Below are 21,149 nucleotides of genomic sequence, written 5' to 3' on the forward strand. Positions count from 1 at the left end.
TCTCTCTCTCTCTCTCTCTCTCTCTCCCCCCCTCTCTCTCTCTCTCTCTCTCTCTCTCTCTCTCTCTCTCTCTCTCTCTCTCTCTCTCTCTCTTCTCTCTCTCTCTCTCTCACTCTCTCTCTCTCTCTCTCTCTCTCTCTCCTCTCTCTCTCTCTCTCTCTCTCTCTCTCTCTCTCTCTCTCTCTCTCACCCCCCCCCCCCCTCTCTCTCTCTCTCTCTCTCTCTCTCTCTCTCTCTCTCTCTCTCCGAAACCGTAGTTATGCGTGGAATCCCAGCTCCCCGTGCCTTGTATGTCCATGGCCATAGGGACTGAAAGTGACTGTCACCACATGAGCCTCCAGACCCCCCTCGGAGCCCGCAGGCTCGTTACTATGAGTCAGTAGTGCCAGAGCCGTGACAGCATGACAGCACAAGGGCGTCACTGTCCGGTAATCTGTCGCGACCGCGTGCCTAGCAGAAAATAAAGATTACAAATGGGCTGTCACACACAACATACAGCATGTTGTATATACGGTACACAGCATGTTGTATATACGGTACACAGCATGTTGTATGTACGGTACACAGCATGTTGTATGTACGGTACACACGGTTTGCATCTCCTTCGTCGTCTATTACCGTTCTCACTAGCGATGTGTCGGTCGCAAACTAAACGGCTCTTTAAAGTGAACGACGGGAGCCGGCTCCTGATTGGGAACCAATTAGTTTTTCTCCAATTTTTTCCCCCCTGTTAAAGCTAAGCTTGTACTTTAAGATATAATTTTTTTAGCACTCTGCTCCATGTTGAGTATGTAAATGAAGCCATATAAATAATAAACATTTGATATAATGTATGTTTTTTACATTAGTAATTCATTTTACACGCCGTTTACATTAATTCTGGTAATAAATTAATTTAAGCAACAAAAAATCTGAGGAGCCGATTGGGAGCCGAAAGAGCTATTTTCAGTATTATTATTATTGTTGATGTTGATTTGTTGTTAAAAGAAAATGGAAAATTAAAAACAAAATGTATCACAAAAAGAGCCGGCTATTTTTTGTGAGCCGAGCCAAAAGAACCGTCTCTCGAAAAAGAGCCGGAATTCCCATCACTACCGGTCACTATTGTCTGCTATTGGTCCTTTAGGACTCTGAGCTGACGAGTTGCTATGGCGCTTTGCTATGACAGCAAAAGGAAAAAAAGAAAAAAGCGATGACACGTCTTTTGTGGCTAAGAATTTGCATGTGCCACTGCTTTGCGATTCTAGGTCGCTTTCGGTTACCTATTTACAACGTGAGACTATTAAGAGGACCTCCGAACAGATTCCATTCGGATGGAGATGCCAGATTCCACCCTACGGCTAGTGTGAATGAGTCCGATGCCTCCGGTATGCCAGGCTACCGGCGCCCTCTCTCTCCCGCTCGCTATTCGCGAGAGGAACGAGGATCAGGAGAATTTACTATAACGTGGAGAGGAGGTAATCCTCGGGACACGACGGAAGATTGATGAGCGCGCACCAGAGCCGGGGGGCTCTCTCTCTCTCTCTCTCTCTCTCTCTCTCTCTCTCTCTCTCTCTCGATCGGAGGCCCGCGAGAGCCGCCTCTTCATTCGCAACCGACGAGCGCTCGTATCTTTAAGGGCTTCCATCCTTATCAACCCTCCAGTCAATCTGGGACCGAGGGGAAGATATGTCAATCACACGGCAATGAGCCAGTGTGTCTGGCCCAGCCTTAAGGTCAAATACTACACATACCAGGTTGCAGCTTTAGAAGTGACTTTGACATTAAACAGGAGCCAGTCATCAAACTGAGCTCATCTGGCAATCGTCCAAGTGCCCCCCCCGGAGACAACGGGACCCGTGGAGGTCCGTTAACCCCATCTCCCCCATATAACCAGGAGTTGCGCCCCCCCCCCCCCCCCCCCCCTCGGGGTTTGAGTCAGACAGACACCTCTTTCCACAGATACCCACATGACTCAAAGACAGTGCGGCCCGGGAGACGCCTGCCCTGTGTTTCAGGCTGAAGCTAGAACCCGATCCCCCACTTTGTCGGCGGCGGTGCCACCTCGCGTGATCCCGGGCGTGGCGCTTTAGGCCCCCGGCGGGGGGGGGGAGGGGTTGGGGCGGCCCCCCTGACTGACAGAAGGCGAGGAGAGGGAACATCTGTTCTGCGGAGCGGTGCCGCGGTGCCAACTCGAGGCTCGAGGCGCGGATTTGTCAGGATGCCGCGTATCAAAACCTCAGACTAATTCATCCGTGACAACATGCCCTCTGCCAATCGGATCAGATGGTAAATATACCAGTTAGACAGATGGCCAGACGGGAACGGCAGCAATCATTATTTCAAGGGCCCCGGGATTACCGTGGAGCCTACTGGTCGTGCGGGGGCCTGTGCGGGGGGGCCGTCTGACCGGCGAGGAGGGACTTCAGGTTCAACCACCTTGGCCAAGCCCTCTGGGAGCCCATGCTATGTGTCCTCAATGCAGAGTGCACGTCAATGTGAGGGCAAAAAAAACAAAAAAAAAGTGTTCCACTAGGGTGCTGAGTTAATGACACAGTTGAACAGGCACGCTGCCAGAGGGCCAGAGATCGCCTAGGAACACCAGGATCCCGTTGTAAGGGACAAAATACAAAGGTGGCCTATAATAAACCCTGTGACAGCTGCGTGATGATTATTCCTTATCGTAACCAAAAGGACACCTAACCCAGATTGGCTGGGTGTATAATTAGCCTTCCAAATGGTACACATGTATTACATGTAAATCATCTAAATCACACTGGATTAGAGGCTACTGTGAGCAGTCAAAACAATGTTCCGCTGCCAAGTCTCCAGGTTGACATGTATCACAATACAAACGTAGAGCTTTGATTCTCTGCCCGGACCGGTTCATTTTTCCCCCTGGGTTTGAATCGGCTTGGGTTTTGCTTTCTGACATAAAAGCGGATGATGAGAAAATAAAATAAAGATGTAAAAAGCTGTGGATCGTTTAAAAAAAAAAATACCAACAGGGGGGTCTGGGTGGTGTAGAGGTCTAAGCGCTTGCCTACCATCGCAGAGACCCGGGTTTAATTCCCCGGCGGTACCTCCGGCTTGGTCAGTCGTCCCTACGAACACGTCAGTGTTCGCGGGTGGGAAGCCAGTGGCGTATGAGTCCTGGTCGCGTGTAGGTTTTTACCAACGCACATTCAGTTCCGCGTGCGGGTTCCGCGATCTGATTGGCCACTGACGTTTCTCTCAACGCCAATCGCGTTACGCCTAGTTCTGCCTCTAACAGCCTGCTAGCTAGCTAACGCCTAGTTCCATCACTGGTCAAGCTTAGGCGACTCTTTTGAAGTTGGTTAAGGTTAGAGTTTGGAATCAGGGCTGGTCGTCTATCGCCCTGCTCTAAGACAAACCCTAACCGTAACCAACTTCGAAAGAGTCGCCTAAGCTTGACCAGTGATAGAACTAGGCGTAACGCGATTGGCGCTGAGATAAACGTCAGTGGCCAATCAGATCGCGGAACCCGAACTGAAAGTGCGTTGGTAAAAACCTACACGTGTCCTGGTCGTTGCAACAGCAACTCCTACTGGTCGGTCTGGGTGTCTGTTCAGCAGGGAGGGGATCTGGGGGAGATAGCATGAACCTCTGCATGCATTACGCTCTCCCAGTGAAACTCCTAGCTGTCAGGTGAAGCTGTATCGGAGGAGACATGTGGTGGTCTACACCCTCCCCAGACTGACAGTATGGTAGTCTACACCCTCCCCAGACTGACAGTATGGTAGTCTACACCCTCCCCAGACCAACAGTAGGGTAGTCTACACCGTCCCCAGACTGACAGTAGGGTAGTCTACACCCTCCCCAGACTCCCCAGACTGACAGTAGGGTAGTCTACACCGTCCCCAGACTGACAGTAGGGTAGTCTACACCCTGCCCAGACCAACAGTAGGGTAGTCTACACCCTCCCCAGACTGACAGTATGGTAGTCTACATACACCCTCCCCAGACTGACAGTATGGTAGTCTACACCCTCCCCAGACTGACAGTAGGGTAGTCTACACCCTCCCCAGACTCCCCAGACTGACAGTAGGGTAGTCTACACCGTCCCCAGACTGACAGTAGGGTAGTCTACACCCTCCCCAGACCGACAGTAGGGTAGTCTACACCCTCCCCAGACTGACAGTAGGGTAGTCTACACCCTCCCCAGACCAACAGTAGGGTAGTCTACACCCTCCCCAGACCGACAGTAGGGTAGTCTACACCCTCCCCAGACTGACAGTATGGTAGTCTACACCCTCCCCAGACTGACAGTATGGTAGTCTACACCCTCCCCAGACCGACAGTAGGGTAGTCTACACCCTCCCCAGACTGACAGTATGGTAGTCTACACCCTCCCCAGACTGACAGTATGGTAGTCTACACCCTCCCCAGACTGACAGTAGGGTAGTCTACACCCTCCCCAGACTGACAGTAGGGTAGTCTACACCCTCCCCAGACTGACAGTATGGTAGTCTACACCCTCCCCAGACTGACAGTAGGGTAGTATACACCCTCCCCAGACTGACAGTATGGTAGTCTACACCCTCCCCAGACCGACAGTAGGGTAGTCTACACCCTCCCCAGACTGACAGTAGGGTAGTCTACACCCTCCCCAGACTGACAGTATGGTAGTCTACACCCTCCCCAGACTGACAGTAGGGCATCGCAACAACCAGGAAGGGAATTGGCATAACGACAAATAATTGGGGGATGGGAGCAAATGATAAAAGGCAAAGAAAACTAAAAATAGATCACTAGAATGTGTCTGTGAGCATAGCCAATGGAGCCCAAGACGATGATGTAAGTCCTCAAATAATTTTTTTTATGTGTGGGATAAAATATTGAAAATGTTGCTCTGTACAGAGTTGTGTATGTAGAGTGGGGGAGGGGAACCCAGAGTAGTCCTTATAGACAGACATGGTGTGTTTAGGGATTTGTTTAAACATGGATGTTATCACATGCATCGTTTAAATAAAATACACTGTCACTTGATAAGACAGTGACCAACTTACCGCTTTCCCAAACTCCATCTCTGAAAAGAATCTATACCAAGGCTCTTTCTCTAAACCTACATCTTCTGGACTTACATCCTGAGTCTATGAGGGCATGGCGACAAGGAAGGGAAGGAGAGAGACAGAGAGAAGACATTTCAGACACCACGGAATACACACACGCGCACGCGCACACACACACACACACACACACACACACACACACACACACACACACACACACACACACACACACACACACACACACACACACACACGTAATGAAGCTATGAGAGTCCACAGTGTTCATTATCAACATGAATGAGAGTTCTCATAAAATAAAGATGGATGTCTTTATATAAATGTATAAAGCTTACAGAAAGGGGGAAAATGTAAGCATAAATATGGCACATTTTCCTATTTGCGCTGTTTTTAAAGTGTTGAAGACAGATATTCGATGGCCACATCAAATGTTATGAATTGTAATTCATAGTGTTCACTTTCACTGATAGTCTTAAGACAAAGGTAGAAATCGCTACCTGAAACAAAAACGAATTACATATCTAAGCACCACGGTATACAGATGAAATAGATTGGATGAAATGAGCTACAGCGAGCCAAAACACTGACCAATAATGGGGAGGGGAGAGAGCCAGAATCTAACAACCTCTAATTGCCTGGTGTCATTTAGCGTCAGACAAACATTAATTATATGTACAAGATACCCATGTGCATGTCGAAATACTTCCCAAAGGTCAGTGAATTCCACGACCACAACACCAGAGGGAGTTCCACAAATCATGTTCAACCCAGATTCGTCTCAAACACGTTTCGCTATTATACCACAACAATGTGGAACGCCCTACCCACAGCTGTAAAATAATGTGAATCCCTACCCTCCTTCAAAACCGCTCTCAAAGAACACCATGGCTGCAATTAGAAACTGGCCCCGGTAAATGTCCAACGAGTATACTTGTTATTTCTTTTATTCAATATTTCTATTCATTACAGGCCCACTGACTCGGGGTTAACATTGGGAATCGCATTGAGAATGCCTAGGTGCAATACCGGCCGCATCACGCTAGACGGCGGTATAGAGCACCTTTTCTAACATTGTATCCTGGGCTGTGGGATGGCCAAGGGTTTCTGGGTTACATTTTTCCTTGTCGGGCAAGACGAACGGTTCTGCCGGTTACATTGAAGCCCGTCAAATATGCCCGATCCATATGTTATGGTGGATTATGCCGTCGAGCAAATGGACATTGGATATACCAGATGGCGATCAAACAATTGGAATATTCTTTTTGGATTACTCACGGCCACAGGTAAGGACGATTTGACGTCAATTTTAGCTTGACCCTGCAATGCTTTCATACCAATCGGGCTGATCGTTTTTAGTGTTCAATGCGAATGCCGTTACTGATAATCAAATAATCAGAAATGACCCCCCCTTCATGCATTCATGATGGAAGATAATACCTATAATGTGGATTTGATTTCGGAACAATAGCGGGTTCAGGCAAGAAACGGCAACGTCTACAATGGAATCGACGTATACTGCCATAACTAAGCATTTCATGAATTACCCTAGACCGCTCTAAAACTATACTTATATTCACCACGGTATAACACGGGAACATATGAATGGAAAAATTATCTCTTTTTTGCATCTTGACCGGAAGAAACTCAATGTCAAATGACTATAGTATTGTATCCATGGCTATAATATAGAATATATATTTAGCTCTACAAACAAGGTGACTAACTCCCATCGTTTAAAGCGTGGCAGTAGCTACCACAGGATAAGGCTAATCCCCGGCAGTCAATGAGTTAAACAGTACTGTATATTTGTATGTCATGTATGTCATAAATGTCTTGATGAATTGAAAATGGGGGACCCTGATGTAAACAAGACGAAAGTATTTTTCTGGTCTGCATCACCTTAACAATTGTTTGTATTGAGCCGTACTGTATTGTACCCATTCTGCAATCTGTTAATAAAGTTTTCAATCAATAAATCAATCAAACATAATAAACTTACTACATATTCACAGCGCTGAACCTCCCACGCCATCTATTCTAGAGCAGCATATAAATATAAAAACACTGACAATTTCAGGGAACTCTAAAATGCAACATTTATATTCCCTCCTTTGGGAAATACAGAACACCTGCACTGTAGATTGCAGAAGTGCCGCGTGTCTATATGTGACAAAGCTCATCATCAAAAGACCTCAAGGACATTGAATAACGCTCTGCGCGGTTTGTACGGTCGGACGGGCATAGATTGTGACACTTCTCCCCCAATAACATTTACAGCATCCATCTTGCGCGCGCCTATGTGTGTGTTGGTGGGTGTGTGCGTGCGTGCGTGTGTGCCGCGATCCCCTCTCACGCCAAAGCTGATTCAACCCAATAAACCTTAAGTTGAAACGCAGGAAGACAATAGCTATCCTTGTTGTAAGTGATACTCCCACACACCGCCCGGCCCGGCTCGGATCATCTGTCACGGTAACGGGACACCCTTTAGGAATGTTGTTCACATGGCAATTCACGCTGCACGCATTACATCGCCCCTCAAGAGCCGTTAGTGAAGCGCTGCCACCTAAGCTCTTAGATAGGGGGGCTAGAGGGGGGGGGGGGGGGGGGGCACAGCTTACAAGACATGCATAGAGACAACGGTACAGGCAAAACAATTAAAAATAATAAAACACAGGCATGATGATTGCAGTGGGCGAGCATACCGTTCTCTCCAGTTTCAGCACAGATGATTTCCCCGGCTCATACTCAAAGATGCTCTTGGGTTCAGCGCGGTACTTCCTGGTGTCTACCTTCTTATCCGGGGGCTCCCACTCGTTCCTGAGGAGAGGAAGGGGTTGGTGGGGGTAGGGACGGGGGACGGGGGACGGGGGGGGGGGGAGAGCCAATCCTTATCAAGCTGTCTCCATGGCAACCGGCCTGGGCTAGTTTTTTTCCTTGTGTGTGTGTGTGTGTGTGTGCATGTGTGCGTGTGTGTGTGTGTTGAGATGACGTTCTTCCTCATTATGTCTGTTCTCTCTCCTCCACATCCACAGTCACGTCTCCTCTCTTCTTCCCCCCTTGGTTCTCTCCTATGATGATGGTATAAACTGCACAATCCTATCCATCCGTCGTTGCCAAATAGCTAATTGAATCACGTAAACGAGGTTGTACCCGGTGACGAGAGCCAGAGCGGCGTTTCCTGCTGAGAGGATAGCTGGCCGACGGTCCACAGCAGTTATTAGACTTCAGAATGTGGCACGAGACTAACGTCTCTCCCTGTGCGCAGGTTCCATCGTTTTTATTTTTATTTTTTTTAGATGTCAAATAATCATCATATTTTTCAACGCGTGATGAAACAAGCGTTGTTTATCCGGGCAAAGCAGGGCACTAATGTGGTTAAGGTTAAATTCCTACAGGGGCCCACCCAAACTAAACATGGGTGCATTCAACGCCGGTGTAAGGTGCTTTTGGATATTAAGCAGGGGTGGTCAGCACAGTGCGGCCAGTATAGGGCGGTCAGGAGAGGGTGGTCAGCATAGGGCGGTCAGTGGAACAACAATAGGGAATATATGTGAACAGGGTGAGGAGAGGGGAGGGTCAGTCCGGCATGTCATCTGAATATATGTAAACAGGGTGAGGAGAGGGGAGGGTCAGTCCGGCATGTCATCTGAATATATGTAAACAGGGTGAGGAGAGGGGAGGGTCAGTCCGGCATGTCATCTGAATATATGTAAACAGGGTGAGGAGAGGGGAGGGTCAGTCCGGCATGTCATCTGAATATATGTAAACAGGGTGAGGAGAGGGGAGGGTCAGTCCGGCATGTCATCTGAATATATGTAAACAGGGTGAGGAGAGGGGAGGGTCAGTCCGGCATGTCATCTGAATATATGTAAACAGGGTGAGGAGAGGGGAGGGTCAGTCCGGCATGTCATCTGCAGGCTCCAGTGAGCAACAGTTTATCCTCCATCACCTGTCGTCCCTTCATCACTCCATCAGTCACTTCTCCACATGCCATGGAGAGAGTGGCTTGTCTTTGTCAGTGTGGAAGGGCAAGGAGGTGTCTCTGTAGTCTCCTCTACCGTGAAACGCAGAGGTTAGCAGGCTTGTCCTCAACTGAAGTCATTCTCAGTTGACTAATAGTCAGAGGACTTTGTCGACTAGTCGTGAAGTTGATTTAATTACACATTTCAGGAAAAAAAACATTAAAACAAATCAACTAGTGTCATCTAAGACCAAACCGACCGGTTAATCAACTAACTAACTAACTAACTAACTAACTAACTAACTAACTAACTAACTAACTAACTAACTAACTAACTAACTAACTAACTAACTAACTAACTAACTAACTAACTAACTAACTAACTAACTAACTAACTAACTAACTAACTAACTAACTAACTAACTAACCAACTAACTAACTAACTAACTAACTAACTAACTAACTAACTAACTAACTATGCCTAGAGGTAGAGTGGTTGTCCCAGGACCCCCTGGGGGGTGAGTGATTGGATGGACTCCAAAGATCTTGGGAAATGCAAAGGAATCATACCGTACAGAAGCCAAGAACCCAGGACCAAACAAATATGTTGTATTTGGTTGTAATTTGTTATAAAAACAAAAACAATTTCAATTGTTATTCAAATATATAATTAAATATGTGAAATAAAGGGCGGCTACGTGGCGTAGTGGGCAAGGCGCTCGCCACGAATGCGGAGACGCTGGGCTCGCCTGTTCGAGCCCAGCGCTCCACATTGCTTTCAGTTTAGCTGGTCGTTCATACTAATACACATTGGCCGTATTAGGGGGTGGGAAACTGATGGGTGGGGATCGGGCGTTGTGGACAGCGACTCCTACAGGTCGGTTGGTGCGCCTGCGCAGTAGAATCAGGAAGTGTCTGGGGCAGCGTGAGCCTCCCACGCGTTACTCCTCGACACTGAGAGATCGAGCTGCGCAGGTGAAAAGATGCGACTGCTGTTACCTCAAGTACCGGAGGGGACTTGTGCTATGTATGACTTAGTCCACATTGCAGCCGGCTTGTGGGAGGCAAGAAACAGCGTTCGTGACAGGGGAGGGTTGAATTGGATGATACGAAATTGGGATGGGAGAAAATATAGAAAATGGGAGAAAAAGTGGATAAAAAAAAAGGTGAAATAGATAAAGCAAATGTCATTAAAATTGGACTTTCATTGTCTCTTGCTTGTATAAAAACAACAAGATGTGTGTGTGTGTGTGTGTGTGTGTGTGTGTGGGGGGGGGGGGGGGGGGTGTGTGTGTGCGTGTGCGTGCGCGCGTGTGTGTGTGTGTGTGTGTGTGTGTGTGTGTGTGTGTGTGGTGTGTGTGTGTGTGTGTGTGTGTGTGGGTGGGTGGGTGTCAGTCACTCCATTAGTCATTTCCTCACATGCCTTAAGAGGGGGGGGGGTCTAGTGACCTCTTGTGTGAATACCAGAGGGGGACTGGAGGTCATGGTGGAGCAGCGGGTCTGGACCTGTGGTTTGAGACTCCCCCCTTGTGGGAGTGGAGCTCAATGGTTCTCAGTGAGCGTGTTTACATGCAAATAAATATCCAGATTCGTGTTTTAGAAAGGATAAGGTTCATATCCAAAATATACAAAAAAAGTTAACGGAATATTGTGAGAAAAATTACTATGGAACCACAAAACCCAACTGTGAATGTGTTTGTCTGGCTCAGTATCTCACGGCTATCTCAGTGATTGGGTCATTAGTTGGGATGAGAGCTTATCTCTCGGTCCTGTAAACAGGATATGGTATGTAAACGCAGGCCGCAGGAGTGTGAGGCCTCCGAGAATGTGAGGCAAAGGAATCATATTAACTAGAGACCAATAAGCCGGGAAAGACAAATAAACTACATTTTAGATGTTATCTCAAGTGAAACAACTGAAGCAAAATGTCATTACGTTTGGCTTTCACTGATTTCTGCTGGCACAAAAATTACAAGCAATGTGTGTCAGTGTCTGTCTGTCTGTCTGTCTGTCTGTCTGTCTGTCTGTCTGTCTGTCTGTCTGTCTGTCTGTCTGTCTGTCTGTCTGTCTGTCTGTCTGTCTGTCTGTCTGTTTTCTTTGTCAGTACTGGCATGTGTGGAGAGGAGTGACGATGGGAAATGATGGATGGATGGTGTCTAGTCACCTTCAGTGTGACAACCACAGGGTGGTAGGTGGCCAGCATGGATTGTAAATGGGTTGGAGTGTCTAGATGAAGAGGGTTGGAGGATATGGATGAAGGGAGTTAGAGTGTCTGGATGAAGGGAGTAGATGGGGACTGGGGGGTAGGTATGGGTACCTTTCACATTTGAACCGATACGGTACCGGTACCTGTGAATCGATACCGGTACCCAACGGTACCTTTTTTCGGTACTTTAGTCTCAAAAATTTGTATTTACCTACCTCAGTCGTGAAAAGAAATATCCAAACTTCAAATAACTACAATTTCGACAGTTTTCGGCTTGCCATTGCTCCGACTGCTTTGTTGTTTAATCAACTCAAATCCTAGGTAAGCATATATTGTGCGTGTGAACGTTGACATGAAAAGAAAAAAGGTAAAAAATTAAATAAAAAAAAAATATATATATATATATCTTTTTTAAATGTTTGGTATCTCACTTGAATCGATACTCGGTAGTACCGACGTGTTTCGGTTCGGTACCCTAAAAGTACCGAATTCGGTACCCATCCCTACTGGGGGGTATGGTAGATGGTTGACTGGGGGTATGGTAGAGGGTTGACTGGGGAGTATGGTAGAAAGTTGACTGGGGAGTATGGTAGAGGGTTGACTGGGGAGTATGGTAGAGGGTTGACTGGGGAGTATGGTAGATGGTTGACTGGGGAGTATGGTAGATGGTTGACTGGGGGTATGGTAGATGGTTGACTGGGGGGTATGGTAGATGGTTGACTGGGGAGTATGGTAGATGGTTGACTGGGGGGTATGGTAGATAGTTGACTGGGGGTATGGTAGATCGTTGACTGGGGGGTATGGTAAGGTTGACTGGGGGTATGGTAGATGGTTGACTGGGGGGTATGGTAAGGTTGACTGGGGGGTATAGTAGATAGTTGTTCCGGTGCTACATACACGGTAGTATCATCTGCATAGATCTCCATTGATGCATTATTAAGTACTAATGGTAAATCATTAACGAAGATTGCATACAATAAGGGACCCAGGCAACTCCCTTGGGGCACTCCGGCATGGAGTTCCCTCATCTCCGATAGTGTGCCATTAAACATCACACATTGTAGTCTATTAAGTAAGTAATTCTTTAACAATTAATAGCACTTTCATTGAATTTATAAGCTGAAGGTTTCATGAGCAGTAGATCATGATCTATAATGTCGAATGCAGCGCTAAAATCCAGAAGCACAGCACCCAAAGCTTACCAAAAGCACGAGCAGTGAACTCCAAGCCCACGTGACTGAACTCAAACTGGAAAGAAACAGACTAAGAAATGACGTAAACTCCATGATCAAAACAGCAAAAAAATATTTCATCAATGACAAAACCGAGGAAAACAAAAACAAACCACGTGAACGTTGGAAATGACTCAATAACCAACTAGGCTGCAGTAAAAAACTTAAAACCAGATTCTCAAACATAAACATAAAGATGGACAACACGCTCATCACAGACAAGCTGGATGTAGCCAATTACTTAAACAGTTTCTTCACAAACATAGCCACAACACTGGTAAACAAACTACCCTCCCACTCAGGGCATTATGGGGTAGAACACATAGTAGCATACTACAAGAACCTTGGGGTCCACAAAGACGACTTCAAACTGGAAATGGTAACAACAGATGAGGTACTCAAAAAACTGAGCGCCCTCCAACCTAACAAGGCCACTGGCCATGACAACATCCCCTCCAAATTCCTCAGAGACTCAGCAGCCGCCATCACCCCAGTCATCACACACATAATAAATCTCTCCATAAAACAGGGAAAATTGCAAGAGTAACACCCCTGCACAAAAAAGGCAGTAAATTAGACCCAGGCAACTACCGCCCTGTTTCTATCCTTACCTCCATCTTGAAAGTCATGGAAAAAATTGTATACGAACAAGTCGAAAAATACCTCGCGGAAAAAAATCTAATCTACGAATTCCAATCTGGCTTCAGAACATCCCACTCCTACTGACACATGCCTTCTCTATTTAAACGACCACATCAAACAAGAGGTGGACGCGGGCAAATACTGCGGCATGGTCATGCTGGACCTACAAAAGGCCTTCGACACTGTCAATCACACCATTCTGATTGACAAGCTAAAAGCAATTGGTTTTGATAGTCTATCAGTGAGCTGGATGCAATCCTACCTGGAGGGGAGAGAGCAGATGGTGGAGGTAAACGGTACCCTACCCCCCCCCCCCTCACAGTGAGCTGTGGTGTTCTACAAGGAAGCATACTAGGTCCGCTACTGTTCCTAATTTATGCAAATGTCGTCAGCTTGTGACTGCAACTTGTTCCTGTTTGCGGACGACTCAGCCCTGCTGGTCTCTGACAAGAACAAGTTACAGGTTGAAAAAACCCTCAGCTATATATGCTGCCGCTGACTCTCCCGACCCAGTTACTCAAACAGTATGACAAAGTCATTAATGTATATCTGTGGGGGGGCAAAAGGCCGCTATTTGGACGGGCCAAAATGTATTCAGCAAAGGAAAATGGCGGCTTATCCCTGCCTAAACTAGACTGGTATCACTATGCGTTCTCGCTCTCCCAGCTCTCCAAATTGAATCACTCGACTGAGGAGGCACCTGCTTGGGTCAAGATGGAGGAGGAAATGTTATATCCCTCATCTCTGGAATCCTTCCTGACACAATCAGACAGTCCTATACCCTTTAAGAACCCTCTAATGGCATTTGTCAGGGAAACTTGGAATCAGTCGCACAGGCTGACTGGTGATAGCCCATATTTAACTACTATTTAAGAGCCTCTATATGTTATAATAAAAAACTAAAGATTGGTAAGAAATCAGTCATATGGGACGACTGGATTAAAAGGGGGATACATGTACTAGGTGATGGGGAAGATGGGGTTTTACCTTTTGAGGATATTAAAGAGGATTTTGGTATAGATAATAAAAACTTCTATAAATTCCTACAGATTAGACATTGTATATCGTCATCAATGGGAGGGCCAAAGTGTGGCCCGATTACTGCAATTCAAGAAATATTTTATAAAGGATGGCGTAGGAAAGGCGGTGCGTCAAGATTCTATGATGTTATAAGAGAATACAATGCACCCAAGTTGGCGGGTCTGAGGCTGAGCTGGGAGAACGATGTATGTGAGGATATTACTGAGGAAATGTGGGAGAAGCTGGTGTCCAAATGGGGTAAATTCTCTCGGGAGGCACAATCACAACATATCTTTTACAAAGTGTTGAACAGAAGCTATTGGACGCCTAGTAAACTGGCCAGACTCAAATTAAGGGACAGTGACATCTGCTGGAGATGTGAGAAGGAGACAGGCACTTTACTACATATGCTATACGAATGTGAGAAGGTCCGGAAAATGTGGGATCAAATTGTGATATTCCTAAGTAAGGTTCTGAATGTGAAGATAAATAACTCCCCAATGGCATGTGTTTTGGGTATAGTACCGAAAGGGATTAAACTGCCTAAATGGTGATGGCGCCGCCCCGTTCGGCTGCCTCTCTGTTAGCTCCGTCGAGACTGTGTTTACTTTTGTTAATATTTATAGTTTAGAGTTTTGTGCGTACCAACTGTTGGTGCATTTAATGTATATGACCGTCAGTCTTCTTCTAAATTCATGCTATATTATGTTATTATGTTATTTGATACTATCTTGTCTAGCACAGTCTCTGGAGCGTAACAGTAAGAAGCATTTTGTATGAAAGTATTCTGTACTTCTGTATGACAACTATTAAAGAACTTGAACTTGAACTAAATACCGGGGAATGTGGTATAGAATGGCCATGATATCAGGATGTAGAATTGCATTACGACATTGGAAATCACCCGTTGATATTACTTTTAAAGAATGGATGGAACTAATGTTCCGGACAGCATCATATGAAAGGGTGACATATAGAGTCGCAGGGAGAGAGGATATCTTCGCTGAGGTATGGGACAGTTTTCTACACCTGACTGAACCGTCTGGGGACAAATGATTAAGGTGGGATTACAATGGTATCAAGGATGAATGTGAAAAAGGGGATCTGATCTGATGGTACTTGTACTTTATATTGTATTATGTATGTATATGCATAGATTTTATGTCCGGATGGTGTATCTATGGAATAGCCACGTCTCTATCACACTCTCATATGCGCATGTTTAGCCGCATACACGTATCTAGGATACACATATTCGTATGTGTACATAATAGATTTACACACACTCATATGCACAAGGCTGAGGTGCTTGTTACACACAGTGTTTTTGTGCTAGTTTTTATACGTTTTTGAATACGTTTGCTGTCCCTTTTACACAGAAATGCGTTTTTTGGCGTTTTTTTTGCGGATACGTTGTGGCCCCTACTGAAACGCTAAATTGTGTTTTCCGTTTTTGAGCAGCGCCAAAACTCGCCGACAACAGTCGTGTAGCCTTCACGGAGCCGTTGTTGCTCAACGCCCATGCGCAGTAGATACCATCTGTGTGCCCTTCCGGTGACAGCAGAGCTGTCCCAAATAGCTGCAGCTACCATGTGTTGTCAAGTTATTGTTATAAGGACCCCAGTCCAAGCTACAACAGTCTGCATTCCCTTAACAATTGTTTGTATTGAGCCGTATTGTATTGTACCCATATGCAATATGTTAAATAAAGTTTACATCCATTCATTCTGCTAGCATTACCGATTGGTTGGCTAACATGAGCTAGCGTTAGCTATCAGACCCTGTTAGCTCAAAGCTCCTCTTTCAACTTAACAAGCATTAAACAAAATGGCCCAGTCATCTATTCACCTTTGTTTAATACACACAGCGTTGTCTCTAATGTTATCTAACTACTGATAGCTCCCGATATCATCAGTTTGGTGCTGGCTAACTAGCGTGAGCTAACGTTAGCTTCTAGCCACAATGCTATACTGTTATAATGGCATTTTCCATTGACGTTAGCATGCAGCTAACAATGTAGCTACCGATCTTTTTTTAGACTAAACTATCCGCTCTTGGTGGTCACTTGTGTTGATGTTAGTTTTGTTTCATCAACAAATGACAGGCAGAACACACAGTGAATGTATCCGTTTTGTTTATTGCACTTTTATTAGACTTTGCTGAAAAAGAATTGCTGCATTGGGTAAATAGGCAAAAGATGGTGGCGCCCATAGGCGCCCGCCTTGTTGACATATTCTTTGCAGGAAGTGTATTGGCACATTCAAGTTCTGATTGGTTGAAATTGCCTTCATGTTCGCCACCTACTGCTTTGGCAGTGTACTACATCACTGTGCTCAGGTGACAAAAACGGTGTCCTGCTACGTTGCGGCGAAAACTCATCTGACAATGAAACGAAAACGAAACTAAGGTGTAACCGGCGCCTGAGATATACATGCCAGGGGCACACATACATGCACATACTCATTTATAGGAAATAGGCATACACACACGTACATATACACATAGTTGAAGCATAGGCTCTCACTTACACATATGGGGGATATACACATACATAGGGGACACACACATACGTAGCTGAGACGCACATACATATACATACCTGAGATACACACTCACATAGGGGGCAGAGGCACACATGGATACGAGACACACACAAGAGGTAGGAGTACAGTCACACACCAGAAAGATGCACACACACACGTATGAGGCATGCACACATACTTATGTGATACACGTACCCACGTACATCTGAGACACACATGCATGCATGCTTTCATGCACACCTACATATATCTGAGACGCATTCTCTCACATGCAATATGGAGAAGGATGGCATCCCGATAGAAGATGCAGCACATACCTGCTCGCAGGTAGATCGGTCTACATGTAAAGTATGTGCATCAGGGATATATATGCACAATGTATAGTATTTTTTTTCGTAAGTCCTTTTTTAATTTCCATGTCAGTTTTTAATGTATTTGTATGAGTCCTTTACATGTTTTGTATGTTCTTACAAAAAAAGAAAAAGGCAAATCTTGGACGTTGCATATTGTGATGTGGAAAGATATGTGTTGAATATTGGAGAGATTTGTGCAAAAAATATCAATAAAAAAAAAAGAAAAAAAGAAAAAACCCTCAGCTCAGAACTAGGCAAAATCTGCATATGGCTCGCTGATAACAAACTATCATTACACATGGGCAAAACAGAGTCCATTCTCTTCGGTTCAAATAACAAACTCAGCAAGACCGACGGCTTCTCAGTTACAGTGGGTGACAATATTGTCACAAGGAAAGATGAAATTACCTACCTGGGTTCCATCCTAGAGGCAAATCTTTCCGGTGACAAAATGGCATCCAATGTAATAAAAAAAGTCAACCAACAAACTCGATTCTTGTACCGGATCTCCTCACTGGTAAACAAGAATACCCTGAAGACTCTGGCAGGAGCACTCATTCAAGGGTACTACGACTATGCTTGCACCGCATGGTACCAAAGCACCTCAAAGGCGCTAAAAACTAAATTACAAACATCTCAAAACAAACTGGTCAGACTACTGCTTGACCTTACTCCTAGAACCCACCTCACCCCTGCCCACTTTGACAACCTAGGATGGCTTAGAGTAGACGACAGAGTATAGCAACTTGCAATGGGCCTGGTCTACAAGATACACTACACGACCAAGGTACCCATGTACATGTCAAAATACTTCCCAAAGGTCAGTGAATACCACGATCACAACACCAGAGGGAGCTCCACAAATCATGTTAAACCCAGATTCGGCTCAAACAAGGGACTAAACACGTTTAGCAATTATACCACATCATTGTGGAACGCCCTACCCAAAGCTGTAAAGGAATGTGAATCACTACCCACTTTCAAAAACACTCTCAAGAAAACACCTACGGGAGACTGCAATTCGAAACTGGCCACTGTAAATGTCCTAACACAACCCCCTCCAATGTACAGTAAATGACCAAGTATGGTCTTGTCAATATTCCAATGTACAGTTTTGCTTGTACAGTTGTACAGTGTCCTCCACCCACCTCACCCATGTATTGAGCTGTACTGTACCCATTCTGCAATCTGTTAATAAAGTTTTCAATCGATCAATCAATCAATCCACCATTGACTTCCTATCAATATGTGTAAGCCAGTTATCAGTCAGCGATGTGAGTGCTGTGTTTGTGGAGTAGCCAGCTTTGTATGCGTGTTGGTGATCTGAATTGATTCTGTTCCCATCAAAATAAGCGTGTACCTTTTTGTATATAATCTTTTCCATTAATTTACTCAAGGCAGGCAATATGCTCACAGGTCTACTATTTACTCCTGTGAAGGCCTCCCTACTGGGTATGGTAGAGGGTTGACTGGGGGGTATGGTAGAGGGTTGGCTGGGGGGTATGGTAGAGAGTTGACTGGGGGGTATGGTAGAGGGTTGGCTGGGGGGTATGGTAGAGGGTTGGCTGGGGGGTATGGTAGAGAGTTGACTGGGAGGTATGGTAGAGGGTTGACTGGGAGTATGGTAGAGAGTTGGCTAGGGAATACGCAGCCTGACATGTCAGAACCATGGAAGGTATGCAAGCTCTCCATTGGGTCTGAAAGCGGCACATTGAGAAATAAACAAATAGCTTGCTAGTGAAAATAGTCGTCAATAAAGTCCACTATTCCACAGCGCTAGGAATCAGATTGCAAATAGTCATTTCAAATCATTATTAAGTGTGAATATTCTATATATCACTTGAAAGGACACAGCATTTATGTCTTTACCTATGAATGGACACTCTCCTATCGATCCGTTTGTCCTTCGGATGGGACATTACTCTCCAGGATGGGACATTAATCTGCCGGCAGGGACATTAAACTGGGCTCTTGACTGAATTTGGTCTCTAAAGAACCCGGGGCGTCTATCGAGTAGGGGGTTCCCAGATGTTCCTGGCTAAATTCCCAACCAGGTCTCTGACATGGTAAGGTCATGTCAGATAAGGTCCCCTAATCATGCCTTCCCTTAATTGGTTGATATCAGTCTTCCGAGGCAGTGTATGGCAGTGGCGGTGAAGGAAGCAACTTCCACCCTACATTGTAAAGCGCTTTGAGCAGTGGTGCAGTGGTGGTCCCACGCGGTACCCCGCCGACCCAGCAGTTTTCTGAGCAGAAGTACGCGCACGGATGTGCATGTGTGTGCACGCGCGCGCACACAAAAATGCATTCACAACTTTCACTCGACTCATCGCATCGTGCGCCAAGTACCCGGCACTTATCTATCACCTAGTCTTTGCATAATAATAGGATACCAATAGCATAACAAAGAAAGAGAAGTGCTTGAGCTGTGGAACCAAATGGTCCCGACTGGAAGTATGAGACATTTCGTTGTGTTTCAGAAGGAAACTGTAAACTGTAAGTTACATTGTTAATTTAGTTTGTATTTACTTTTCTAGTTTAAGTTAATTCAATTAAAGAAATTGTAACTACAATATCTACAATTACATTTAAAACATTGTTTGTTTTTCAACCATATCTGTTGACAATATAATTTCTTTATATATTGAAGGCTACATCCTGCTACCTTTTTCAGCTTCTCTATTTCAAGGCAATATTTACAAAAACTAAACTAAAACTAGTAATTTCCTATACAAACATGTTTCCTACTATTTATGCATAATAATCATCTGTTCTGTGCGCACGCGAGGGAACATGTATGTGCACGCGCCGTCATTTAAACAGCGTACAGGCAGTTCTGATATTACGACTGCACCCCTGGCTGAGTATCTAGAAAAAAACGCTATATAAATGCAGTGATCATTCAAGGCTACTGCAGATGCACAGCAGATGCAGAACACAAACCTTTTGGCAGAGGGTTTGAGGGACGAGGAGCGTGTTGGCACTGGCATGGACCTGGACTCCACCTCAGCTGCACTTTTTGAACGCGGGACTCCCCTCACTGAAAACAAGCACAATAAGATCAGGATAACACAATAATACAATATAATATAATAATATGTGTTTGCATATAATATAATATAATATAATGTAATGTAATATAATGTAATGTTATATATCATGTAATATAATATATTATAATATAATGTAATGTTATATAATATACGGTAATACAATATAATATAATGATGTGTTTACATATAATATAATGTAATATAATATAGTCAAGTCAAGTCAAGTCAAGAGTTTTATTTGTCACAGCATACGAGTATACAATGAAATGCGGGTGGTCTTGCCCGCAACGATGTGCAATACAGTGGTACAACATATAATAGAATCCAATACAAAAAACATTGTGCAATAACAGGTAACAGGTAACAGGTAACATGGTGTGACATCTCGGTATCTGTACATAGTTATTTACAGAGCATATAGGACATGCTAGGTAGCTTTGGTAGTGCAATACACTGTTACTGTTGCTAATACTAATTTAAAGTGGCCTTTCCTTTTGGCAATAAGTGTGGGTGTGTGCGGCATGAGTGTGTGCCCGCTCATGTTAAAGTGTTAAAGTGGCTGCTAGTGTGTGAGCGTGCACAGCGTGCGTGTTGTGTGTGTGCTCATGTGTGCTTATGTGTGGATAGTTCAGTGTTCTGTGGTACTCAATGTTCATTGTTCAAGACTCTGATGGCCTGGGGGAAGAAGCTGAGCCTCTCTGTCCTAGTAGCTGGGGTTCGCAGGCGTCTGCCTGACCTCAGCAGCTGAAACAGGCTGTTATTGGGGTGGTGGGGGTCTTTCATTATTCTGCAGGCTCTGGATTTGCACCTCTTGTTGTATAGAACCTGCAGGGGAGGTAGTGCAATACCCGTGGTACGCTCGGCTGAGCGCACCACTCTCTGTAGGGCCTTCTTGTCCTGTGCCGTGCTGTTTCCATACCAGGCAGTGATGTTTCCGGTCAAGATGCTCTCTACAGCTCCTGAGTAGAAGGACTGGAGTATCTTCCCCGATACTCTGAACTTCCTTAACTGTCTCAGGCGGTAGAGGCGCTGTTTCGCCTTCTTTACTACTGTGTCTATGTGTGTTGACCATGTCAGATCCTCTGAGATGTGGACCCCCAGGTACTTAA

The 21,149-nt window shown here is 45.3% G+C and overlaps 1 protein-coding gene across 1 annotated transcript in view; it reads right to left on the minus strand.

Annotated features, from left to right (window-relative positions):
* LOC311234615 (sorbin and SH3 domain-containing protein 1-like) overlaps nucleotides 1-21,149 on the minus strand; it is a 96,618-nt gene that overhangs the window by 39,802 nt on the left and 35,667 nt on the right. The window contains 3 exon segments of the mRNA XM_084321862.1: nucleotides 5,010-5,093; nucleotides 7,733-7,847; nucleotides 19,931-20,027. Coding sequence (XP_084177988.1) covers nucleotides 5,010-5,093; nucleotides 7,733-7,847; nucleotides 19,931-20,027 — 296 coding nt within the window.

Source organism: Notolepis coatsorum (genome assembly GCF_963971535.1).
Source record: "Notolepis coatsorum genome assembly, chromosome: 9".
In the NCBI taxonomy this organism is placed as follows: Eukaryota; Metazoa; Chordata; class Actinopteri; order Aulopiformes; family Paralepididae; genus Notolepis; species Notolepis coatsorum.